A 24,738-nucleotide genomic window follows, 5' to 3' on the forward strand; every position below is an offset into this window, starting at 1 on the left:
TAGGATTGCCAGTGCAGACACGGGTCCTCATGGCCTCCCAGATGTGCTGCAAGGTGCTCTCAAGCCACTTGCAAGCGCTGAGGTGGGGCTGACCCATAAAAGAGATGTTGCTGGCAGAGAACAATGAAGTGGGGGCTCCTTTCCAAGCGCTCACACTTCCATGCCACTGCATTGCCCTCAGTCAGAGCCCCACCAGAGTCCTCACCCAACTGAGATGGGCGTCTTAGCCCCTGCAGGAGGAGCAGACTTTTGGTGAGGCCTCACAGGCTCGCAAATCCAGAGGACGCCCACCAAAGGTGTCGAAGCAGGAGCAGCATGAAATTGAGCAAGGGGCCTCCACTTCTGCTAAAGCCACACGGGCAGCACCAGGTAGGAGCATGCATAAGAGGAAGATAAAGCACAATTAATCACATGGGCAGTCACTTGGGTGTTTGTTTGTGTTTAATAATTAAATGCCATCCCTTTGTGAATGTATTAAACTCTGGTGATGGCAAAATGTTGACGTTATGGCCTCTGTGATTTCGGTTTTGGAAGTTACACATTGCGGCCTCAGCGAGACTTGCTTGGTCAGGTTGGTGGTCAGAGTGAGAGGAAGCCAGAGAGTCATGTCCATTGTGTATCTTGTGCTAACAAGGAGCCAAGCACATGTGCTAGAATGGGCAGCCTAAGCAAATCTGGCCAAGATGAGTGCATCTCTTCCATTCCAGCCAGCAATGTGCTCGCATGCTGTTGCTGCTGCTGGTTGATGCGCCTCCGCTCAGTCATCATTCTTCTTCTCCTCCTCCTCCTCCTCCTCATCTGAGGGGGCTATGTACTGAGCCACTTGCTCCTCAGGAAGCTGCAAGCCATGATGCTGTGCGATCTTGTGCAGTGCACAGCAGACCACAACCATTCTGGAGACCCTGGCTGCTGAGTACTGCAGGGCTCCACCTGATCTGTCAAGGCATCTGAATCGCATCTTCAGCATGCCGATGGTTTGTTCGATGGTGGACCTGGTGGAAATGTGACTGGCATTGTAGAGCTCCTCAGCTTCGTTCGCTGACCTCCTGATCGGCGTCATTAGCCACGTCTTCAGGGGGTAGCCCTTGTCTCCAAGTAGCCATCCGTTAAGTTGGTTTGGTGGCTTGAAGAGCGGAGGCACACTAGACTGCCGCAGGATGTACGAGTCATGGCAACTGTCACAGTACTTGGCGCAAACATGCAAAATCTCCTTGTGGTTACACACGAGCTGTACATTGAGGGAGTGGAAGCTCTTGCGGTTGACAAAAATAGCTGGGTTGTGATGGGGTGTCCTCAGGGCCACGTGTGCAGTCTATGACGCCCTGCACCATTGGCAAGACTTCCATATTTGCGAATCCAACCGCACACATGGTTATACTTGCTTGATCAGTTGAAAAGTTGATGTAATTGTGTGCCTTTGCGAAGAAGGCATGGGTAAACTGTGTGATGCAACTGTGTCTGGCTGACTGGGAGATGCCACTGATGTCTGCTGATGATCCCTGGAAGGAGCCTGAAGCAAAGAAGTTGAGTGCGGTGGTGACTTTGGCAGCCACTGGTAAGGGGTGTCCACCGGATCCTCTGGGCTCCAGGTGTTGGTGCAGCATTGCACAGATGTCTCCGACAACCTCTCGTGAAAGTCTCAGCCTTTTTTGGCACTGCTGCTCACTCATGTTGATTAAGCTTTTCCTCTGTCTGTAAACTCTGAGAGGAGGGTATCTCCTGTGGCGACGTGCTGCCATGCACTGGCGCCTTCTGCCCTGTGCACCATTAGGTAGGTTAGCAGGAGGTTGGCGCGCCTGCTGCTGTTGCTGCTGTTCTGCTGCTGCCTTGGCAGCTCCTCATCCGAATCTGAGGTCCATGATGAAAGTAAATAAATGTTTTCCATGCTGCTGGTAGATACCTGCATTGGGGAAGCGCTCGTAGTGTCAGTATCTGAGCTGGTGCCTGTGGGTGAGAGATGCAGTTCTTTGTCCTCTTCTTCTGCCTCACTCTCAATGGTACCCTCAGGGACAGGCTGCTCAGGTGCTTGCTCATTATCTGAAAGCATAAAGACACAAGAGTCGGATTAAGGTGAGGGGAAAGGGGCAGGAAGGGAGACTTGCATGCATACAGCATGATTAGCTGGAAAGTGCAAAATGCTTGAGGGGTGAGGGGGAAGCGGGATGTGAGAAGAAGGAGTAGTGATGAACATACCATTGTTATCCCCAAGGGGCCAACGTCGCCGGTGGCCATGATGCCCATCACCTGGCACCCAATAATCTGCAGCACTCTATTCTCCAGCGCAGAGAGTGGTTGGGTGTTGGCTTGTCCCCCACCTGTGCGCTCCTGCTCCCTCCTGTTGTGAGCTATCTTGGCCTGCAAGAGAAAGGAAAGTGTGTGAGTGAGTGTGCAGCAATGTGTTTGGGTGATGTGCCTGCCATAGTTGAATAGCTGTCATTGTGTGCAAGGTGTGAGATGTGGGTGAGTGTGCTGGGGGTGTGATGCTTTGGGCAGTGTGTGAAGATTGTGGTACAGATGGTGGTATGTAGCATTTGTTGAAGCATTCACTCACCCTGACCACCTGAGTGAGGTTGTTAAATTTCTTCCTGCACTATAATTTGGTCCTGGGGACCACAGTGCTACCTGAGACATGCTGTGCTACCTCCCTCCACATGGTTCAGAAGACTTGCGACGAAGGTCTTCTGCCACCTGCCGGGTAGAGCACCGCCCTCTGTCTCTCCACAGCGAACACCAACGCCTCCAATGCTTGATCGCAGAGTCTGCGGGCTTTCTCCCTGGGGCATGGATCTGCCATGAGTATAGCTACTTCAGTCCTCTGGCTCCTTCTCGTTGTCCTGTTTCTGCTTGCTGAGGCAGCTGCACAGCCAGTAATGCTGAGAATGAGGGTCTGCAGCATTAATGAACCTCCCCTTTAAGCACTGAAAAAAGTCTGTGGCAATCATGACTTGTGATTAGACTGCACCTGATATTGGTCCACCCTTTGAGTGTAACGCCAATGAGCTTGGGTTTTAAGACTTGAATTATGACTCCAATCATTTTTTTGACCAGTGAGCACAAATTTTGTATGCAGTCTAAAGCATTAGCGCTTGGAGCTAATTCTCCAACTTTTCTAATGACACTGCCCATTTCTGGGCTATAATAAATTTCTAGCCCTTAATGCATTTGTCGGAAATTCTCCTCTCTGCTCTTTTAGGGAAGAACTTAATCCATTTATTTTAACTGGGTTAATGCCTGTGCTAAATTAGCAGAAGGAAAATTTTAGAGAATTGTGTTAAGTGGTCATGTATCAGTATCCCACAACATAGTTTAAGGGCCTTTGTTTTCAGATTTTTTTGTAACATCTCTACTTTAGTTCCTGGATTTAACAAAATAGTATTCTTTCAATATAGGATTTAAAGATTATTGATTAAAAATGATAAAGTTGTTTTGTTTCTTTCCTATCAATGTTCAAAGTGAAAAGAATATAACTTAAAAAAAGAAAGTTATGGCAAAATATTTATGCTGCTTTGTTTCAAGTCCACTTAGTAAAATACAGACAAAACTAAGAGAAGCCCAGAAATAACTGCTTTCTGACCTAGTTTCCTGTTCCTCAAACATAAATGCCTCCTGTAATATGAACGACTACAGTGCATGTAGTTATTTAAATTTATAGGCAAACAAAACCTTGTAAAATCTACAATAGATTTCCTCAATCCACCAAAAGCAAATGTTTCACACACTTTATTTATCATGTTAAAATGGATGTACTGAAAAATAAGAACAATTTACAATACCTTTTAATTATTTATCTGCACCAGAGGTTCTCGTAAAGAAAATTTAATTTTCAGAGAATAAAATCTTCCAATAATTATAAACTGATATATAAGTTGTTTGAATAAAGTTAAAATATTCTACACCTGTTAAAAAAATGATGTTGCAGTATTTCTATATAACCCCAAAAGGATTAATGCAGCTATGGAGTGTGTCAAGATTTTGGTTCTCATTCAAAGCTACGATTGTCTCATTATAGTACTGAACTACAGTATTACTGAGCCACTTATCGTAGTCAAGTTGAATGAGACAGATTTGATAGGCACATCATACTCGAAATTAATTTTAACACTTGGTGGCAAGTTGTTGATTACATTTTTCATAGAGTTGAAGTCATTCAAGGCAGGTTTGTTGATGTTGTTCAACATAGACTTTAAATATTGGAAAATGTGTCAGGGCAATTATTGCAGTGTGTGGTGACTTAAAATAAGATATCAGATTTTTATAGAAATTACAGCACAGAAGGTGACCATTTGTCCTATCCTGCTCTGCCAGTGTGAACTCTTCACCTGGAGCTATCTACTCTAATTCCATTACTCTACCGTTTTACTCTATCCTTTTAAAATACTTATAAAATTTATTTTTAAATGGTATTATAGTCTCTGCCTAATAGCCACATGTGATAAATTTAGCATTCCATATTCTAATAAGTTTCTTTGTGAAAATGTTTCTTCTAACTTCTCCCTTCATTCTTCAAGTAATTATCCAGTCTATACCCACTTGTTCCTAATTCACCAGCCAGTTAAAACAATCAGGCACTGTTTGCCCTTTCTAAACCTTCTATTATTTTTAAAACCTCTATTAGATCCCCTTGGAAGTTCTCTGTTCTAGTGAAAAAAGCTGTACTTTTTTACACCTTTCTTCATAACTATAACTTCTCATTCCTAGTCTATTGCTTGTGAATCTTTGCTGCATCTTTTCCATAGCTCTAATAGTCTTCCTATAGTGTGATGCCCATGACTGAAAGCAGTACACCAACTGTGGCCTAATTAATGTCTTGTACAAATTCAATGTAATTTCTTTGTTTTTATATTCAATGGTCCTATGTATAAAACCCAGAATCCCATTTGCCTTATAACCTTTTATACCTGCATTCTCACCTTTAAACATCTATGTATCAGCACTCCTATATTTCTCTGTTCCTCCACTTTGCTAAGGATCTTACTATTTAGGATACACTTTCTTTCACTATTCTTTTTCCCAAAATGTGCTATTTTACATTTCTCTGCAGAGAATTTGTTCTGCTACCTCTCTGTCCACTATATCCTCCTGAATTTTCCTCACAGTTTGCTGTGCCCCTACTTTGGTATCAGCAGTAAACTTCAATATAATTTCACTTGTACCTTTGTCCAAATCATTAATATAAAAGGACTTGAAGGGCTTGCATTTATATAGCACCTTTCATGACCACCGGACGTCTCAAAGTGCTTCACAGCCAATGAAGCACTTTTGAAGTGTAGTCACTGTTGTAATGTTAAATGGAAAACAAAAGAGATTCCAACACAGAGTCTTGTGGCACACACCTACTAATCCAAACAACAAATCCATTTATCCCTACTCTCTGCTTTCTTGCCCCAGCCATCTCTCTAGTCCAGCAACTACATTCTCTTTATTACCATCTGCCTTCATTTTCATAACAAGTCTCTTATGTTACACTTTAGGTAGGTTTTAGTCTTTATCGTCTGGGCATTAAGCATCGCCTGGGCAGAACGGATCCCACACCCCTTACAGAATCTCTCTCATTTTCATTCTGTTCAAATTAACTGCTGCCTTACCTAGAACTAGATCTAGGACTGCATCCTTCTTTATTGAACGTACAACAACAGCAACAATGTGTATTTATATAGCGCCTTTAATGTGATAAAACATCCCAAGGCGCATCACAGGAATGTTTTAAAGCAAAATTTGACACCGAGCCACATAAGGAGAAATTAGGGCAGATGACCAAAAGCTTGGTCAAAGAGGTAGGTTTTAAGGAACGTCTTAAAGGAGGAAAGACAGGTAGAGAGGTGGAGAGGTTTAGGGAGGGAATTCCAGAGCTTAGGGCCTAGGCTCCTGAAGGCACGGTCACCAATGATTGAGCGATTAAAACCATGGAAGCTCAAGAGGCCAGAATTAGAGGAGGGCAGATTTATCCGGGGATTGTGGGGCTGGAGGAGATTACAGCAATAGGGAATGGTGAGGCCATGGAGGGATTTAAAAACAAGGATGAGAATTTTAAAATTGAGGTGTTGCTTAACAGGGAGCCAATGTAGGTCAGTGAGCACGGGGGTGATGGTGAATGGGACTTGGTGTAAGTTAGGACACGGGCAGCCGAGTTTTGGATGACCTCAAGTTTACATAGGGTAGAACGTGGGAGGCCAGCCAGGAGTGTGTTGGAATAGTCAAGTCTACAGGTAACAAAGGCATGGATGAGGGTTTCAGCAGCAGATGAGCTGAGGCAGGGGCAGAGACGGGCATATAGTGATTAAGGTAACAGTCCTGGATATATTCCAAGAGCACCTCCCTATTTTGCCCACAAACTTTTGTCTTATCCCAGTCTACCTTAGGATAACTAAAATCTAATTTATCCAAACTATCATATCTGTTTTAATTATTTATCAATAAAACAAATTTAACGATCAGATAATTTGTTAGCATACTAAATTGAAAGACTAATGGGGAACACAAAACTTGGGACTAGAAAACCAATTAAAGTAAAAACCTATTTTACAACTATAATATGCAAAATAAAAACACACACAAAATAAACTCCAATATGTGTATACTTTTTTTTGGTAAGGTTATTTAGTTTATCCATTATTTTTCAAAGTTATAGCCCAGTGATTATCATGTATTGTAGTATTTATTTTTATTTATGTAATTCCGTCTAATTTTGAAATGGGATAAATGCCTACATTAATCTAAATTTCATGCTAACCATTCTCCTCTTTAGCTTTCTTTGACACAGAGTTGACACGTATGCTTATTTCTTTATGTAGACATATTTTGACTTATTCCAAACAGATACACATTCAAGTTATGCAATGGCCATAATGGATATATTAAAGATGTAAAATGATACAATGGCAAAAAAAAACCTTTTCCTGCATTGTATAGTCATAGTTCATTGTATTTTTTTTTACATATGAAAATATTATGAAAGTTGATGATTAAAACCATATGAGCATAAGAGAGCAAAATATTTAAAACGCCACTGATAAGAAAATGAAAAAACTTCAGTTTGCCAGTAACTCATTTGGATGCACTGGTGCACCATCAGATAGGTACATTCTAAATTTAAAGTTACAAAAGGTCACAAAACAGATTTCATTTAATTCCCCAGATTTACATATAACTCAAGTCCTTAGAAGTTCTGTTACAAACTGAAGACAAAATAATATGGTATCAGGTACTTAAAAAAAAAAATCCACATAAAAGTTATAGTTTCACAGAATTGCAAAGAGAAAATGTATGTTATGTGAATGCACCTAAGGTGGTGTCAACATCAAAGTATTTTACTGCTCCACCAGGGATGATGAGAATGATACCAGGGGTTCAGACGCAGCCATAGTTGATCCTTGTTATTCACCTGCACTTTAAGGCTGCACATTTGTTATATAGACAAGGATTGTTTAAGTTTACTATGGTGATCTTTGTATGAATTATATAATTTAAATTTGGATTTTTTTCTGGTCATCCTCCTAGCCAGTAGCAGCTGGAATACGTTTGCATGGATGATCAGTTTTGTGAACCATGACGACACATCGACAAATATTACAGTTCATGCACTGGGAGCATTTTGTGATGTTTTCAAGTTTATCTCCTTATTTACTTTAAGACAGCTGTATGGCCCGTTAAAAATATTGGCCAAGAAAAGAGAAATTGTAAGCTTCTTCTTTGGTGTTATCAGTCCCCATACAGTTTTGGGCCAATTGTAAAGTAGGAAGAATGTATATGCTTGTTTGAAGAGTTCCATAGTTCAGTTTTCCCTTGTTATTATGGAGGTTTGAATATAATTAAGTCAAATGATTACATTTAATACTCATATCATTTTAGCTTTTACTGCTTTACCTTCCAGAAATCAGTACCGACATAGCATTAAGGCTTATACAGTGGAACTTGCTTAAAGTGAACTCGATATTGTGAATTTCCATTTAGAGTGAAACAATTCCAGCCTCCCAATTCACTTACCATTTAAATGAATTTGGAAATACAGCTCCTATTATAATGAAGTGACTACCTGCTATAGTAGAGCTAATCCTCCATTGTTAGCCCATAAAGAGCAGTGGGATGTATCTCACAGATCAATGGAAACTGGTGCCTCTAATCTTAAAGCATATAATCTCGACACTCACTGAATCTCATATGTCGAAGATGTACTGTAGCAAGCGATGTACAATCTGCTGCATTTAGAACAGCAATGCGAGCAGGCAGATGAAGTAATGTTGCTCAGTTCTACTGTTGTGCAGTAGAGGAAATGCCAAACTCTGAATGCACACTCAATCACATGCACAGCTTTCTAGGTACTTACTTCTGGTTTCCAGTAAGATTTCCAATGATTAGAAAAAGCTGACAAGGGAGCCCTTTTCAATCATTAGAAATGAAAATGACTGCAGGAGGCCGGGTCAGATCTTTCAAAAGCATGCTGCGATGCAGGATCATCTTTTACGAGCACTGTTGCAAGTGCTAAACACCACTAGAACTCTAGATTGCTGGAGATATGCCAGAGTTGCTGGGTCAGTGGAAGAGCAACTAATTAACATTGGGCTAGCAGGCAGGAGAAGCAGGAACTCCCTGCTCTTGCCCTTCCCCCTTTAATGCAGGAGGTCATGTTTGGGGATGGACAAGTGGTTCCCAAAACTTGCAGGGAAGGCTGGGACCTAGTGTATCCGAGTTCTGGCCTATTTTTAGGGCCTTCCGCTAAATCAATTGATGTTATGGGGAGTTCGCCAGAAGGCCTGTACTGTGTTTATATATTTGGAACAATTGTGGCGTGATGTGAGCAAGGGTCCATGATTAGACAGGCCCCTAATTGCTCGTGAGATCTTTACTTATTGAGACAAGCCAACCAGGTCGTCAGCTCTCCGGATTATTAAAAATATAATAGACAGGAGGCTGTGTTAGTGTTAACATTTTTCTTAGTGCACCAAAATTCTAGACATGGTACGAGTGCCAAAGTTGCAGCATAAAGGCAGTATAGTTCAATCTCAAGCTGAGCTGTTAACTGTAACTGAACATGAATTTGTTACTGCCTTCAGTTTGTTAAAGGTCAGTAAGCAGTGCTCAGTCACTTCCTGATATGAAATGGTGTATAGGTTCTTGTAAACAAGGGTTCCTTGGAACCAAAACCCCATGCCTACCTGTAGAAGATACATTTAACGTGACATAAATAATATACTAAGATTTTGCTCTTAGCTTTTGCAGAAGTGTTTCAACAGATTCTGACAGCATTTTCCATCCACACTAGTTACAGCACTTACAAAATAGAAAGATTGTTTTTAGTAATGTTTTCTAGTGCACAGCTCACATTTATCTTGTAGTCACAGTTAAACAATAATAAACAGGCTCAAACGTAACTTATAAGTCAAATGTTATAAAAGACAAACAGAGGCTATTTTTGCCAGAAATGTGAACTTTTTTGCAATTAAAATATGTGTTGTTGAGAGTGTGTTTGCCGTTTTATAGTGTGTCAAAGATCTGTGCAATACATCTCATATTATATCATAATAAAAGGTACCCATCTCATTCTTTTATCATTAATATGATTTAATAAAGTACATAATACATTTCCATGATTTCATTCTGACGTTAAATTGCTATAAAATTGAAAACCAATACAGCCTTTAGACTATTGAGAAGGTTTTAGTTTCTTTCCCATTCACTATAGATTTCCCCATGAATTTGTGAATTCATCTCAATGCTTAATACCAAGTTAAATGAGTTTTTGTTGTCTTAACTTTGTTCCCAGTGGACATTAGTCTATGGAATAAAATGGTGCTTTTTTAGTAATCTCATCTGAGAGAGGCCAGGGGTTGAAAATGTTGGAAAGGTTCTTTTTTGGAGAGAAGGAGAAATGACTGAGCGCCAACATACTTACTTATTTTGTCTGTAACCTGCCTAAACTATGAGCTTTGCAAAATTCAAAACTGAAAATTGTCAATTCTCCAGCAAATTCATCTTTTACTCCCAGGCATTTAGAGAATCATCTCTTTACTGATGGAAACACCCTGGTACCTACAGGCAGGGGGTGAATGCTCTAGACTAGTCCTGCTTTCATTCAGTATTTGCAGTATGATTTGGTGCAGACTAGTTCTGCCCTTCCTGTAACTCCATGCTTTAAGTGAGAAGGTCACATTGAAATACCTTAGCTGACACTCTGTGCCTCCAGGCTACTTTCTTTTTCTTGTTCTCAAAGAACCATGCAGAAATTACTAAAATCTAATTATTTTGCTGTTAATCAACTGCAGGTTGATTCCTGGAGCATTCTTATCAGCAGTAAACCACTCAGGGCAGAAAACATTACTCAATAGACATGTAAGGGTTTATCACAAACAGTTCTAAAAAAATTGATTTTCTGAATTTTTATGCTAAAATATTATTGGAAATCAATGTAAGCAGTTAATGGATTTCATAGTCAACATGCATTTGAAATGGTTATCATTGGTAGATGGCTAACTTGTGATAATACTGCATTGGCAGGATGACTAACTAAAAACACACAAAAGGTGCATTTAATCCTAATAATTTTTATGATCAGATTGTATAAAATTCTGCATGAAATCATGGAAACAAAATTTCAAAATAATCCTTGAGTTATGTTTTCAGAAAAAAAGTCTTGTGACAAAATGAAAGCGTGAAGTTTCCAAAATTATTCAACAAAAGTCAAACATAAAAGATGCTATTCATTTCCAGAAATTAATTTTAAGTGTTTTTTCCATCTACCCTCTAACTCTCTCTGTTCTCCTCCTTAAGGTGCTGACTCAAACTGGACTACAGTTCCACAGGCATTAGTCACCCTTCAGCACCTCATCCGAATTGCTCACACGTGTGAGCCTAGACTGTGAATGTTAACAAGTTATACGACTTTTGGTAGATCACAGCTGAGTTACACCCTGTGCTCTACCCTACACCCATAGACACACATTTTCCAGTAGGAATCAATGACTAGTGATAGGGATCAAGATACCACTCACCTCCACTCTCCTGCCTGGTCCAGTGACACAGAGGACAATTATTGTACACAGCTACTCTGCTGAGATCTGCTAACACAACCCAGACCAAAGATCAAACCTGAGATCTTGCTGATCTGTATGGCTGAGTCCTACACTGGACAGTGTACTTACCAATTGATCCAGAGGGGCCACTAAGATATCAAGAGCTAAAGGTATTGGCCTGGATTTTGTGGTTAGCGGCGAAGTGATGATGCTCGCTGCTGACCGCGAAGAAAGCGACCCACAAAGTTTTAGTGGGCACTGTGGCATTAATTTCCACTTTCCTGACGTGACTTTCCATCTAGCGTCATCTATAGGGGATTTGTGGTATCCAGCAACAGTGATGTCATCAAGCAGGCTGAGCAGCCAATCACATTGAAGAATTCTCAGACAGCAAATCAGGAAGTAAAAAGCAGGTTTTATCAACACACTTTTTAATAATTTTACAGAAAACAAAATAAAGATTGGGACATACACATGCATTTAAGGTAGAAGATGAAATATCATAAACAAACTTTATAAAAATAAAATATTAATTTTATTATTTTAAAAATCATACAATTTTTATCATGGAATGGGAGGAATGACACTCCACACATATACAATTAGTTTTTCAGGATCAGAGAGTTTGTTCAGCTGGAATTATGACTCAGTATGCCATTTAAAAAATCAGTTACATCTCATTCAATAAGACTTAACTTTTTCAAAGGTTTTTACAGTGAGAATAGTGCATAAAAAGTTGAAGTTCAAATCAGTGATTTCTAATTGATTCCATCTGTGAAGACTGCAACAGCGCACCCTGTGGAGGAGCAGGGTATCACTGACACCAACTTCTGGATTTTCATGTTTAACTGCACATGTGCCAGAAGTTGCTGTCAGCTTTACACAGTAATGATGGCGAGCACTGACAGTTACGCTGTCATTACAACCGCAAATTCTGGGCCATTAAAATTTAAGAGTGCAAATCAGCTCCAGGGAAATTCATCCCACCTTATGAGTAAAATCCTGATGCAGATATAGAATTTCAACATATAAAATCACCTCCCATTGACCACTATTTTGATATCTAGAATCCAAATGTGACACTTAAATACACAATCCTCCTCTGAGCATCAAAGTTTCCCATTTTATCTCATTTTAATCCTCAGCAAACTAAATATGTTTAATCCACTATCAAAACTGTGCCGAGAGGGAGGAGTGCAATTTTGTGTAAATATATAATTTTGTTCAACATTCTTTGTCGCATTTGTTTCAATTGAATGATCCGATTGTGGTACAAAGATTTAGCAATTTTTTAAGAAAAGAATCTGTAGTTTATAGAAAGCCAATTGTCACTTTTTTGCCTAACTTCACTTATTAGGAAACAGACAAATAATTAAAATTGAATGTGTTGATGTACAATAAGTCATTTAAATATTCAGGACACAAGGTTGGTTGTTTATACTGCAACATTTAGGAACAACTTACACTGAAGTGGAGGTTGTGTTACAAAATTTCAAGTTATCTTATTTTCCTTGCAAGTTTTCCCTTATCCAACATTACCAAAGAACAATTAGCACTTAATAAATTGCATTGGTGGATATTCAGGGTCATCAACTGACTTTTTGTGAACAACAGGAAACTTTAAAATATTTAATCCTTTCACTGGCATTCCTCCAAACATATTAAGGTTTTGCCTGTGGGTAGGTTCATACAATTGAAAGAATACCACAACGCCTTAGGTTATAGAAGTATTAAAGAGAGTGTATCAAGTTCCTCTTAGGAAAAAGTAGCATTGTCCCTTCCCAACCAAAAAAAACTTACTCTCAATTAAAATTATTCTTATGAGGATTTCACCTTTTCACTGTTATTTGATCCCAAAATTGGTCCATAGATGTAAATTGCATTTGACAAGAAATTACTCTTCAGTAGACTGTCCTGTACCTGTTTATAAACTGGCAGCAATTTTACTTTTGAGTGCTGCTTTTTATGTTTGTGGAAGATGATACTGCACAAATTCAAAGCAAAGAAATACATTCCATTGTGACCTTTCAAAAATTGACTGAGTGCAATGTGTAGGAGCTGACAATCCTCTTATACTTTTGTGTCTAAAGTTGTACCTGAAACTAAGAGAACTCTTAAAAATGCAATTTTAATATATATATATAGACATATTTATTTATTCTAATGTTAGCTATTTGAATCATAGAAGTTGACCTTGAATGCAAACCAATCTTATCATCTAGTATTATCCAGCAGTCTTTGCTAAATCTTCAACATCTGGAAAATATAGGAACATTAGTTTGGTTGAAGTGGAGATTCTCTATTGCTACTGGTGAAGTGGGGGTGGGGGTTTGGGGGGATCAGGGTGATGGGGTGTAGCAGTCAAACGGCCTAGTTTGATGGACCAACTGGACTTTTTCGGTCCTTCACTTTTGTGTGTTTGTGTGTACTACTTGCTCCTGCATCCTGGCACAATGACTTGGATACCTGCCAAAACTCCAAGTCACTCACCAGCAACCATTCTCATTTTTCTACATGCTCCACCTGAGAATATAAGGAAAACTAGGAAAGAGAAAGGCCATTTGGCCATTTCAGCTCATTTGTTTTGTACTGATTCTGGCACTGTTTAAATAGACTGGGCTGGATTTTCTGTATGCCTCTATAGGATTGGGGCGGGACATTTACCTGCTATCCCAATCCCACCATGACTATGGCCCAGTTCACAGGTCAGGGGCCATTATCTACTAATGACAGGCTCCTGGCATGATCCCTGCAGCACCAGAAGAGGCGGGAGGCCATTTTAATGGGGCCGCAAGGCTCTGAAGACTGCAGCAACTCACTTACTGAAGGCCTTGGCTGAGACCTTCAGCAGGTGAAGGAATAGGCCAAAATGGAGGGATAAGAAGCTGCTACTAGACTCTCTTCCTCCATCAGGACACTTTGTGACCTTCGTGCTGGTACCAGGGACTACTGCCAGGCTTCACGTGGTGGTGCTGGGGAGCAGCGGCTAGAATGGTAGGCAGGAGGAAAATCCACCTGGAACCCAGGACCTGCCTCCATTGGCTTTTACATGCAAGGTGAAGGGAAAGGGTGGTCCTGCTGGGGGTTGGCTGGGGAGGGAAATCATGCTGGGGCAGGGGGGCAGTGGTAGGCCTTACCTTCTTATTTTCCCTCACTGTTTCTACCACTGTCCTATCTGATTTGAGGTGGGATAGTGGAGGAAAATCCAGACCGCAGTGTCAGCTTCATCCTGCTCCAGAATCAAATCAGTTGTTCTTCCACTTCTTGCTGAACCATCTATCTAACTGAATTCGCTACACTCCTTAGGGTTTTTTCCCCCATAGGTTTGCAGTCCTAATTGCAAAGAAATGATGCCACAGATCATGCTTACCTCACAATTTCCTCAGTTTATAAATCATGTCTCATTGTTCTTTTCTCCTGGTTTGACTTGAAAATGAAGTATAGGATGAAAAATCTACCTTTGGATTACTGCAATATGTTCTGTAATTTTTAATGTGGTCATATTGTGAGATCCAGAGAGTGCTGGGCAAGATTGCAACATTTAACATTAGGGATCACAACCCCACTGCATAATGAACTGTGTGAAGTGCATTAAAAGTACAGTACAAATAATAATAAAACAGTCATACATATGTAAATAAAATATAGCCATGGTATTGGTATATTATTAACGGTGGAATTTTACATTCCTGCAGGTAATGGGACTCCTGGCAAATCCTGGTGGTGTTCCGCACCAACCACAAACTGACTATGCCCTGTCACCACTAACTGGAGGTCTGGAACCATCCACTTCAGTTTCTGCCAGCTGTAGTCAGCGGCTGGACCCTATGAAGCCTCTCGACAGCTTGCCCACCTCACAGTCATACTGCCCATCAACTTACAGCTCCTCAGGTTACAGCATGGATTCAGTGGCAGGATACCAGTATGGACAATATGGGCAAAGTAAGTGCCATGTAAATCTAAGCAATACATTTAGCTATAAAAATGCCTACCCACCCCATCCTTCATCGATTTGTATTAAAATGTGTGACTCAGTGTACAAACTTTGATGATGAATGTGAAATTCAGTATGACTTATTAGTCTTGTGTACAAATATGTTTTGAAATAATTGCAAAGTATATTGCTCTTTTAGTATGTTTGGCACATAGTGCAACATCCCAGCCATATGCATAAGCAGAGCAGACAAAAGTTAATGGAAAGAAAAGTTAGTATTCGGTCAACATTTTAATTTGGTTCAGAGGAACCATGATGAGGGGAGGGGCCAATATCACCATACAGACTTTTCAGGATTAAAATGATATTAAATTTGAGAAACAAAAGAAAGGGTGACATTTTTCTATACTGTGCTGTTCTGAGCTTGGAAAATGTAATGTCTTGCCCTGTATTTGGATAGCACTCGACACATTGGAAGTTACCACAGTCTGGCCGGACTACATTCAGCTTTTTTCCCCTCTAGTTCTATTAGGCTGCCAAAAATCTGTTACCATGAAAATATTTAATCTTGTGGCTGTAAACATCTGCCTTTATAGTATGCAGCCAGATGATACTTTATTTCTTATATTAGCTGGGCTGCTGCTTTAATTAATGAATAAAGAACACTAACTGTTTAATTATTTATAGGCTGTCCTATCATAGTTTTAACCCAGGTTTTTTTTAAAGAACTGTTTGCTTTGAACTATACTAACTAAAGCTTAGTCAACATCTCTTTTATATTCCTTTCTAACTAAGTGACACAGTATCTGTTTCTAGTTGGTGTGCAATCCAAAATTTCAGTCCATTATTTTTTAATCTTAATTTTCACTGGAGTGGAAGTTTTGTGAATTGTATCATATTTTACTTCAGAAACACGAGTTTTATTCAGTGATAATGCAGGGATTCAAATCTCTCTGCCTACTCTTTTTAATCCACTGGTTATTGCATTGTCAAGTTCTGTGTATGCTATTTGAACAGTTATTAACTCATTTAAATGAGACAGGCTTACAACTCCCTTAAAAAAGCATACAGAAGAATTTGATGTGAACACTTTAACCAGTGTACAGAGTGGAATTTCAACCTGTTAATGTTTTTTGCACACTACACTTCTTTTATACTTGTGAAGGCTTAAAGGTGCTGCAAATGATATGTTAACATTAATTGGTAAATCTTTCCTCTTAAGCTTCCCTTCCTCCACAACTGAGAAGCTAAACAAATCTGTGGTTGTGATTAAAGTGCTACTGTTGGTTCATAAAAGGGAGTTAGCACAAATGGAATAAAAGTTCATTTTGGCAAGAAGAATCTTCGTTATAATGAGCTCACTGGAAAGTCAACAAATTGGGTTAGATCACTCAGATAATGGGTACAAAATATCCACAAAAAAAACATTGCCATGCACTTAAAAATTCTGCCTATTTCTAATAAAATAATTTTGTTGACGGGCTGAGTTAAAGCACTATATATAATTATCTTCAGTGCTGTCAGCAGCATCTTGATATGATTAATTACCGAGACCTAATATATGCTTGCCATTTATGTAGAACCTAAGGCCAAGGTCTGTCAAAAAATAAAACAGCCACTGGAATGTCACTATTAAAAACACATGTTCCGAAAAAGGCCAAATCAGGCCTCATCTTGGACAATATTCCTGGATCCGTGTGGTACTGTCAAACTTGTCCTAATATAAACAAAGTAACCCTCATAGTTTTGGCAGGTCATGATTACCCCTGACAACATTGTACCTGCATTTGACATGGCCCCTTGCAACGATGTTGTCACAAGAAGCATTCCTAAGTTTCTTTTACTTCCATTACAGGTGCCTTTCATTATCTGAAGCCAGATATAGCATGAGTGAAACTGTCCATAAAAAGTTGAAACGACCCTTGTTCTGGACCCACAAACATAATGGGACTATGGTGCCCACAACGGTTGGATCTGTTCCCCAGAAACAAGCCAACTCTTGTCTTTCTCTGATAATGGTTTTCATTTGTGATCAAAGGAAGAGTCCCTTGTTCTAAGTTTTGGTTTAAATATTACTTCTTTTGCCTTAGACGTTGACTCTTCTGTTTAGAGAAGAAGATGGAGAAAATTAATTCCCATTTGTGGCCCACACATACGATTAAGGATTTGTGGCAAGCATTCAGTAAATGATGAGTAAGAACTCTTTCCAAGTTATTGCCACAATAATGAAATATTGTGCATGCTTCAAGCATTCAATATTAATTATATCTGTGTAACTTGATCAGGATTATAGTGAAAAACTGATTGAGAACCATTTCTACAGGTGGCTGTTAATTCAAGTAAGTCTTCAGATGGACCACTCTCACAAAAGAAAAACAATTCTACTTCAAAACATCCTGTTCACTTAATTGTGAATGACCTGTAGAATATTTTGCCATGGTTTACTTGGCTTGCAGATCTTGGCTAATGAAATCATATCCACTACATGGTAGCTCTCGACTGCATTAACCTCTATTTGCTGGTTACCAATGTACCAAACAATGCTCGTTTAGTCACCAATGGCTCATTGATTCTCATTAAATTGTGACACCCCATGTGGCTTGGCTCTAAAATTAACTTTGAGGGCAGACTTCACTGATCATTTGAAGGGTTGTTCCCCATGGCAATAGATTAACCTATTACAACTGAAGTATTTTGAAGTAGTCGTCAATGACAAAACAACATGTAAACAACCACCATTTCCTTTTTTAATCTAAATGTTTACCACAAGAGCCACTCTGGTTTCTGTCTCTGCCAATGAATGGATTAAAATTACCCAAATAAAGGACCAAGTAAAATGAAGGAAGGGTGTCCTTTAGTCAGAAATAAATGGAGCTGTTTAAAGTTCCATAATTAAGTACATTATCAAAATGTATTCAGTGCAAAAAGAACAAAAGCAACAAACTAACTCCAGCTTTAGTGATGAAACAGCAATGTGCAATATTATGTACTTCTGTGTCTACCATGGTATTTCTTGAAAGTATTGTACTGTATTCTATTTTTTTCTTGACATCATTGTAATTTAATTGGTTGACTATATAAGATGTTTACTGACAGGTGTTTTGGGCATTGTTAAGAATATACAAGAGCTGAGGAAAATATACATTCCGCTGATATTGTACATAAAATTCTCAACTTTAAAATCTGATGTGTAGAAAAACAACATGTGTAATGTTTATATCACAGACTGAAAACCATATCTTATTTTAGTAAGACTAGAGGAATGGTATGTGTAGATAGCAGGAATTTCAGGAATCGTTCATAATGGACTGTTACTACCTTTCTGCTAAATGCTTAAAATATAGTGGCAATTTGGACATTATCATACAACCTTTCACAAATATGGTTCCAGAATCACACAGAAAGTTTGGTAGCTTGATGTTTATATACTTGTAGGAGTTTGTGGTAATATTTCCCATGACTTTGTCCATAAACTTAATTATGATTATGATATCAACCTGTTAAGTTGTTGCATTGCAGCATAGGCATTCATAGAGAGGCTATTATTTATTCCTATATATTCAACTATTTTAGAATTTAGCATGTATCTCATGATATGTACATTTTTGCTTAGCATGTAGAAACAAGTTAGATAATTACTGCCATTAAGTACAATGATGTAGATGATGTGACCTCTTCTGTCACATCCTGGTTTTAATGGGTGATGGAACTGAATGGAACTGAATGTTTTGAAGTGTCTGTCATCCAACCTTCTGTTTGTCATTTGACTGCAAAATACAGCCTTGATGTAAAGATTCTCTTTCCTGTACAAACACAGTGAATATTTACTATTTATAATAAAAAATAAACAGCTAAGAAAATCAACCAACCGAATATGAGTCCCATTTATCATATATGGCTATACATAGTGCAATGGATTCCTAATAATATTGGCCCGGATTTTGTGGTCAGCAGCAAATGAATAGCACTCGCCATTCATTGCATTTACACTTGCCCACAGACTTTGGCCAGAATTTTGCCGGTGCTCAGAGGGCGGGTTTGGAGGTAGGTCCACTGTCAAAATAGCAAAGATTGACAGCGGGTAGGAAACCCACTGTCAAACCCCCTCCTCGTGAGTCTCCCAGGTATTGGGTCTGTCAGCGAAGAACTGACCCAACACCAAGCGGCGGGAAAGACAATTGAGATCATTAAATGGCCAATTTTACGAGCTCCCCCACAGGTTACCCGCTGCTTGGGGAACACGCCAGTTTACCCTGGCATGAGTTGAGTCTGCTCTGATGTATCTGATAAGCTGATAGCTGCAGAAGTGGTGTAATGGATGCCATGTTGCAGACAGTCAGTTTCAAAGCGCAGGAACTGTTGGTTACTGCATTTGTAATACATATAGAGATTTCTTTAGCTTGCAAGTGTTTAGAGCCAACTGTATGTCCAGTGACATCCCATTGGGATAACCTCTCTCACCATTGACAGATCGCTTCTGTCATCTCAACTGCAGCTGCCATCTATTGCAGCAACATCGGTTCCCTTGAAAAAATTAGACCTTGGTCCTCTGAATCCTTCCACAGTCAGCCCCAACACCAACATCACCAGGCACACCAACATCACCAACCTTCTCCGCCATCACCTGATGCCGCATAGGACACAGGGCATCAGTCCCTGACAACATTGCTGCCCGGGAGGCCAGCGATGGCATCACCATGGCCAGATTTACTTCACTTGACACATAATGCGCCAGGTTGACACCATCATACATCAGCATCGTAAAGCATCCCTTTAATGTCCAAGCCATTCCATGCAAACTCATCACTATAGTGGGGTTGGGGGTGGGGGTGGGTGGGGAGGAGTTATGTCTCAATATTCCACTGGAACTCAGTAAGAAAGTTCTCAAGGTGCGCACAGATCTGTTCAATAAAGGGCAGTGTTGAAAATATAGATTTCACTGTATGACAACATATTACCAGAAACGTCACATGGACATTGGCTAAACCTCTCAAGTGCCTACCCTTGTGTGTTGTTAGTTGGTATGCTTGCAGTAGGATGAGGGTGAGTGTGAGGGGTGACTAGTGAGAGGGGGAAGTGATAATGTAGATAGAGAGGGATGGGTGTAGGTGCAAGGTAAGGATGTGCAGGAGAAGGGTATGGAAGGCAGAGTGATGGGAATGTGTTGAGTGGCACAGCAGGGTGAGTTTGAGTGTGGCTTTGCAGTAACGTTTTGTGATCTACTGAGATCATTGACAGGTTGGTGCCACTTCAGCCAGGGACCCCTGATGACATCCCTGCTTTTGCCCTCCTGTGCAATGTGCAACCGAGCTGCATTGGTGTCCTGGGAAGGTCTCCTCTGCCCTTGGAAGGGAAGAGAAATGCCCCGCCTGCTGTGACTCCCTGCATAAGCATATGGAGGGAGTCATTGGCGAGCCTGGATGCAAGCGTCCACCTTTGTGCATTGCTTGTCAGTGTTTACAGCACCTCAATGCTTTCAAACAATGATAGAACAACAGTCAAACTCAATGTGGCCGTGGTCCCTTTAAGGAAACCGGCTGATGATGCGTCATCAAATAATGTCACCAGACCCGCTTCCTGTTAATTGGCTGGGAAGCCCGCAGGGCAGGCTTAACAAGGCCAATCAAGGGAAAATCCCTTTGACAGAGCGGCTGCAGCCGGGAGTGGGACTGGAACCCAGCAACCAGCTATCCCACCACCATCCCGACACCGCTAAGAAAATCCAGTCCTTTCTGTGGGCTTTTACACTATAATTTGCGGCAATTAGAGAGCTGAAACAACACGGCACTTCCTGCAGAGGATCTGGGACCTGTGTGAACAGGGCAAGCAAAGGCGTGTCTCCTCAATCAATCAGATTGAAGAATCCTTACTGAGGCATGCAGAGTCTGAACCAGGAAGTGTAAGTTGGAATATTTAATGCAATGTAAAATCATGTACAGTCAGCGGAATAAAGAGAAGGAAAGAAAGATTGGATTAAGAGAGAGATAAAAGAGACAGAAAGAAAAAGTAAAAAAATGTATTTAAATTTTTTAAAATCTCCAACAATAATTAAAATCTGAAGGAATGAGACTCCACACTTCTAAAAGTAAATTTTCAGTGCCAGAGAGGTTGTTTGGCAGTAATTAAGATTTACCACGCCATTAAAATTTCACTTATACTTAAATGGACAAGCCATACCTTTTTGTGGCATGTTTAGTGGGTATCTAGTGGGTAAATATCCAACTTCACATCATTGCATGTATTTGAATGCCAAGTCTCTCAGTGAGATACCAGTATAATGCAGCTTCTGGAAGAGCATGGCCTATCGGACAGCAACTTCCTGATTTCTGCATTTAACTGCCGGAAGTTGCTGTCCGATTTACTCCTTAATAATGGTGAATGCTGATAGCCTCACCATTATTCTTACTGCAAAATCCGGGCCATTGTATTTCTGGCTAGAAAACCTAATAGAACAATAAGTGAAATAGGACAAGACTGGGACTGATCAAAGAAGACTGGAGAATTCCACTGGAGTCCCAGCCAACATTCATCCCTCAGCCAACACCATCAAAACAGATTAACTGGTCATTTATCTCATTGCTGTCTTCGGGACCTTGCTGTGCAAAAGTTTGCTGCCACATTCACTACATTACAACAGTGACTGTGTTTCAAAAAGTACTTTGTTGGTTGTGAAGTGGTTTGGGACATCCTGAAGTTGTCAAAGGTACTATATAAATGCAAATTCTTTCTTTATTGCTATTTATGGGATCTTCCCGTGTGCAAAATAGTTCACAGGTTTGCCTACATAATGACAATCACTACACTTCAAAGCAATTCATTTTGGGGCCAATTCTGTGTGGGGCTTCTGCTCCTTAAGCATACTGCGTGTGTGCTATTACCTCAATGACTTGAAGTTCATAAAGGCAGATCATTTGACTAATTAGAATGCATTCCCTCTGCACATTGGTCCAAATGCAGGGAATGCATTAATGGGGGAAAGTGGCAGGCTATTTGGTGGGAAAGGGCCAGGGCATTTGGTGTGCTGTTAGGAAAATTTAGAGGGTTGCAGCCATTTAAAGGTAAAAAATAGGAAATTGGATTTGCCCACTGACTCAAGCCATGGTAGAAACTATTATAACTACTTAGACCCTAATTAGCACCTTCTGCAGGTTCCTGTGTTTCTGTTATGTGCTACAATCCCAATTTCCTCTTTTCCATTATGAACTACTTCTTTTGAGCTCTCTCCCCTGACCGCTATGTCCTTACGCAAGATGCAAGAAGCTTGTGGATTTATGTTCACATGCTGCAATCATCTCAACCATTCTCAGATCACCTCCTTCCACAGATCAGACCTCACAATACTTAATGGCTTCTCCCCTATCTCTATCCCACTCGTCACCAGACTCATCTCCAATAAGAGACCCACTTGATGCTCCCTTGACTCTCTGACAACTCAACTCCTAACTACTCAACTTTCACTCCCTGACCCGATACTGAGCGATACTGTTGACAGTTTCCTTTCTTTAGACATTGATTCCCCTCTTTCAAAATTACTGCAATCACCCTGCTCCTTAAAAAGCTTACCCTTAACCTCTCTGTTCTTGACAACCAATGTCCCATTTCCAATTTCCCCTTCCTTTCTAAGGTTCTGGAATGTGTTAGGATCATTCAACTCCATGCCCACCTCTTCAACTACTCATTGTTTGAATCCCTTCAGTCTAGCTTCCATCCCTCCCACAGCAATGAGAACATCCTGGTCAAAGTCACAAACAACATTCTGTGTCCCTCCTCATCATCCTTGACCCTCTCTGCACCAATGAACATGGTCAACCACACTCTCCTCTTCTTGTGCCTCTCTATGGTTCACTTCTATGGTTCCATTTGAATCATGATTCCCAACAATGGTTTCTCCTTCACACGCCACCGCTAGTGTGTCCAAGATTTGATCCTTGGCTCCTTTTACTCTTCATCTCCCAGAACTGAGAGAATTCTGCTATCAGGAAAGATTGAACAGGTTGGGACATTTTCTTTAGAAAAGAGAAGACTTAGAGGTGACCTGATCGAGGTCTTTAAAATTATGAATGGGTTAATGTGGAGAGAATATTTGCACTTTTGGGAGAATCCAAAACTAGGGGCCATAAATACAAGATAGTTACCAGTCAATCCAATAGGCAAATAGGGAGAAATTATTTTACTCAGAGAGTGGTTAGAATGTGGAAGTCGCTACCACAGGAAGTGGTTGAGGCAAATAGCTTAGATGCTTTCAAAAGGAAACTAGACAAGTACATGAGAGAAAAAGGAATAGAAAGATATGTTGAAAGGCTGAGATGAGGTAGATAGAATGGCAGGAGATTTGTGTAGAATATAAACACTAGCACAGACTAGTTGGGCCAAATGACCGATTTCTGTGCTGTATATTTGATGTAATTCTATGTAATGCTGCCCCTTAGCAACATTATCGGTAAGCATGACATCAGCTTTGATTTGTATGTCAATGAAACCCAACTTTAACTCTCCAGCATCACTCCTGATTCCACAACTGTCACTGATCTGTTCAACTGCCTGCCTGATATTAAGTCGTGATGAAGCAGAACTTTCTGCGGCTCAACATGGCAAGACTAAAGCCATCCTGTTGAGCTTTCACAAGAAACTCCACAGCCGACCAACTCATTTGATCCTATTTCTTACATGCCTACAAAAAGGAATTCAGCAGTGTGCAAGCTCTATGGCCGGAATTTTCTGGGGTCCATGCAGGCGCAATCAGAGGCAGGTTGGGTGGGAAATTTGAAATATCTTACAGTGGGTCGGGAACCCGCCGTCATCCCGCCCCCATGTGCCTTTCCCTCGGGTGCGTTTGCCGGCACGGCAGCAACCCGAACAGCAGAGGCGGGTGAGCTAATTTAAATCATTATTAGGTACTTGTCAGACCCTTACGAGTCTTTTTAAACCTACCTTTCAAATTTCACTGGACGACCACAGGAATCACGCAGCTGGAGAACTATGTCTGTCAACCTGAGGCGGAAGTTGAGTGGCCATTGATCCAACTGATTATTGCACAGCATGGAAAATACATTTTAAAATCCCACCTCACAGCTGATCACTTTCCTCAGGCAGAAGCTTTTCCTGACTGCATTGTCAGCACAGATTTAGCTTTCTGCAGGCTGCAAGTGTTTCCAGCAAAGTCGCCATCCAGTGTCACCTCATTGTTAGAACCTATCACATCGTTGACAGATTGCTCTCATCTCTACTTATTTATTACATAAGCATGGGTGCCGTTTATACTGTCTCACCTTGGTCCTCAGAATTGGACCACACTGAGCCCCAACACCAGCAGCAGCAGACACACCAGCAGCACCAACAACAGCACCACCAACCTTCTCCTCAACCACCTGATGCTGCACAGGACAGAGGGCATCAGCACAGGGCTGCACCATGCCAGAGGCGATACTCCCAACACAGAGTATACAGACAGAGGATGAGCTTCCTCAACATGATGGAGCAGCATTGCCAAAGAAGACTCAGGCTATCGCGCCAGGTCATTGCAGACATTTGCACATTGCTTGAGCAAGACCTGCAGCCCAGAGGAGCAGCTGGACATGCCTTACCAGTGGCTGTCAAAGTCACCAGCGCCCTCAACTTCTTCGCCTCAGGCTCCTTCCAGGGATCTGCAGCAGACATTTGTGGCATCTCGCAGTCGGCCGCCTACAGATGTAGCACACAGGTCACCAATGCCCTGTTTGACAAGTCAGCCAATTATATCAACTTTGCCACTGATGAAGCCAGTGTTACTGAGTGGGCGCTTGGCTTTGCCACTCTGGC

General features: G+C 40.7%; 1 protein-coding gene across 1 annotated transcript in view; it reads left to right on the top strand.

Annotated features, from left to right (window-relative positions):
- Positions 1–18,786, top strand: part of LOC147115860 (paired box protein Pax-3-like) — an 83,277-nt gene extending 64,491 nt beyond the window's left edge. The window contains exon 8 of the mRNA XM_085990490.1: positions 14,702–18,786. Coding sequence (XP_085846616.1) covers positions 14,702–15,055 — 354 coding nt within the window. The 3' untranslated portion in view covers positions 15,056–18,786. The remainder of the gene's footprint in view (positions 1–14,701) is intronic.
- The last annotated feature ends 5,952 nt before the right edge of the window (positions 18,787–24,738 follow it).

Source organism: Somniosus microcephalus, chromosome 6 (genome assembly GCF_052327205.1).
Source record: "Somniosus microcephalus isolate GS21.2 chromosome 6, FLI_Smic_1.0, whole genome shotgun sequence".
Lineage (NCBI taxonomy): Eukaryota > Metazoa > Chordata > Chondrichthyes > Squaliformes > Somniosidae > Somniosus > Somniosus microcephalus.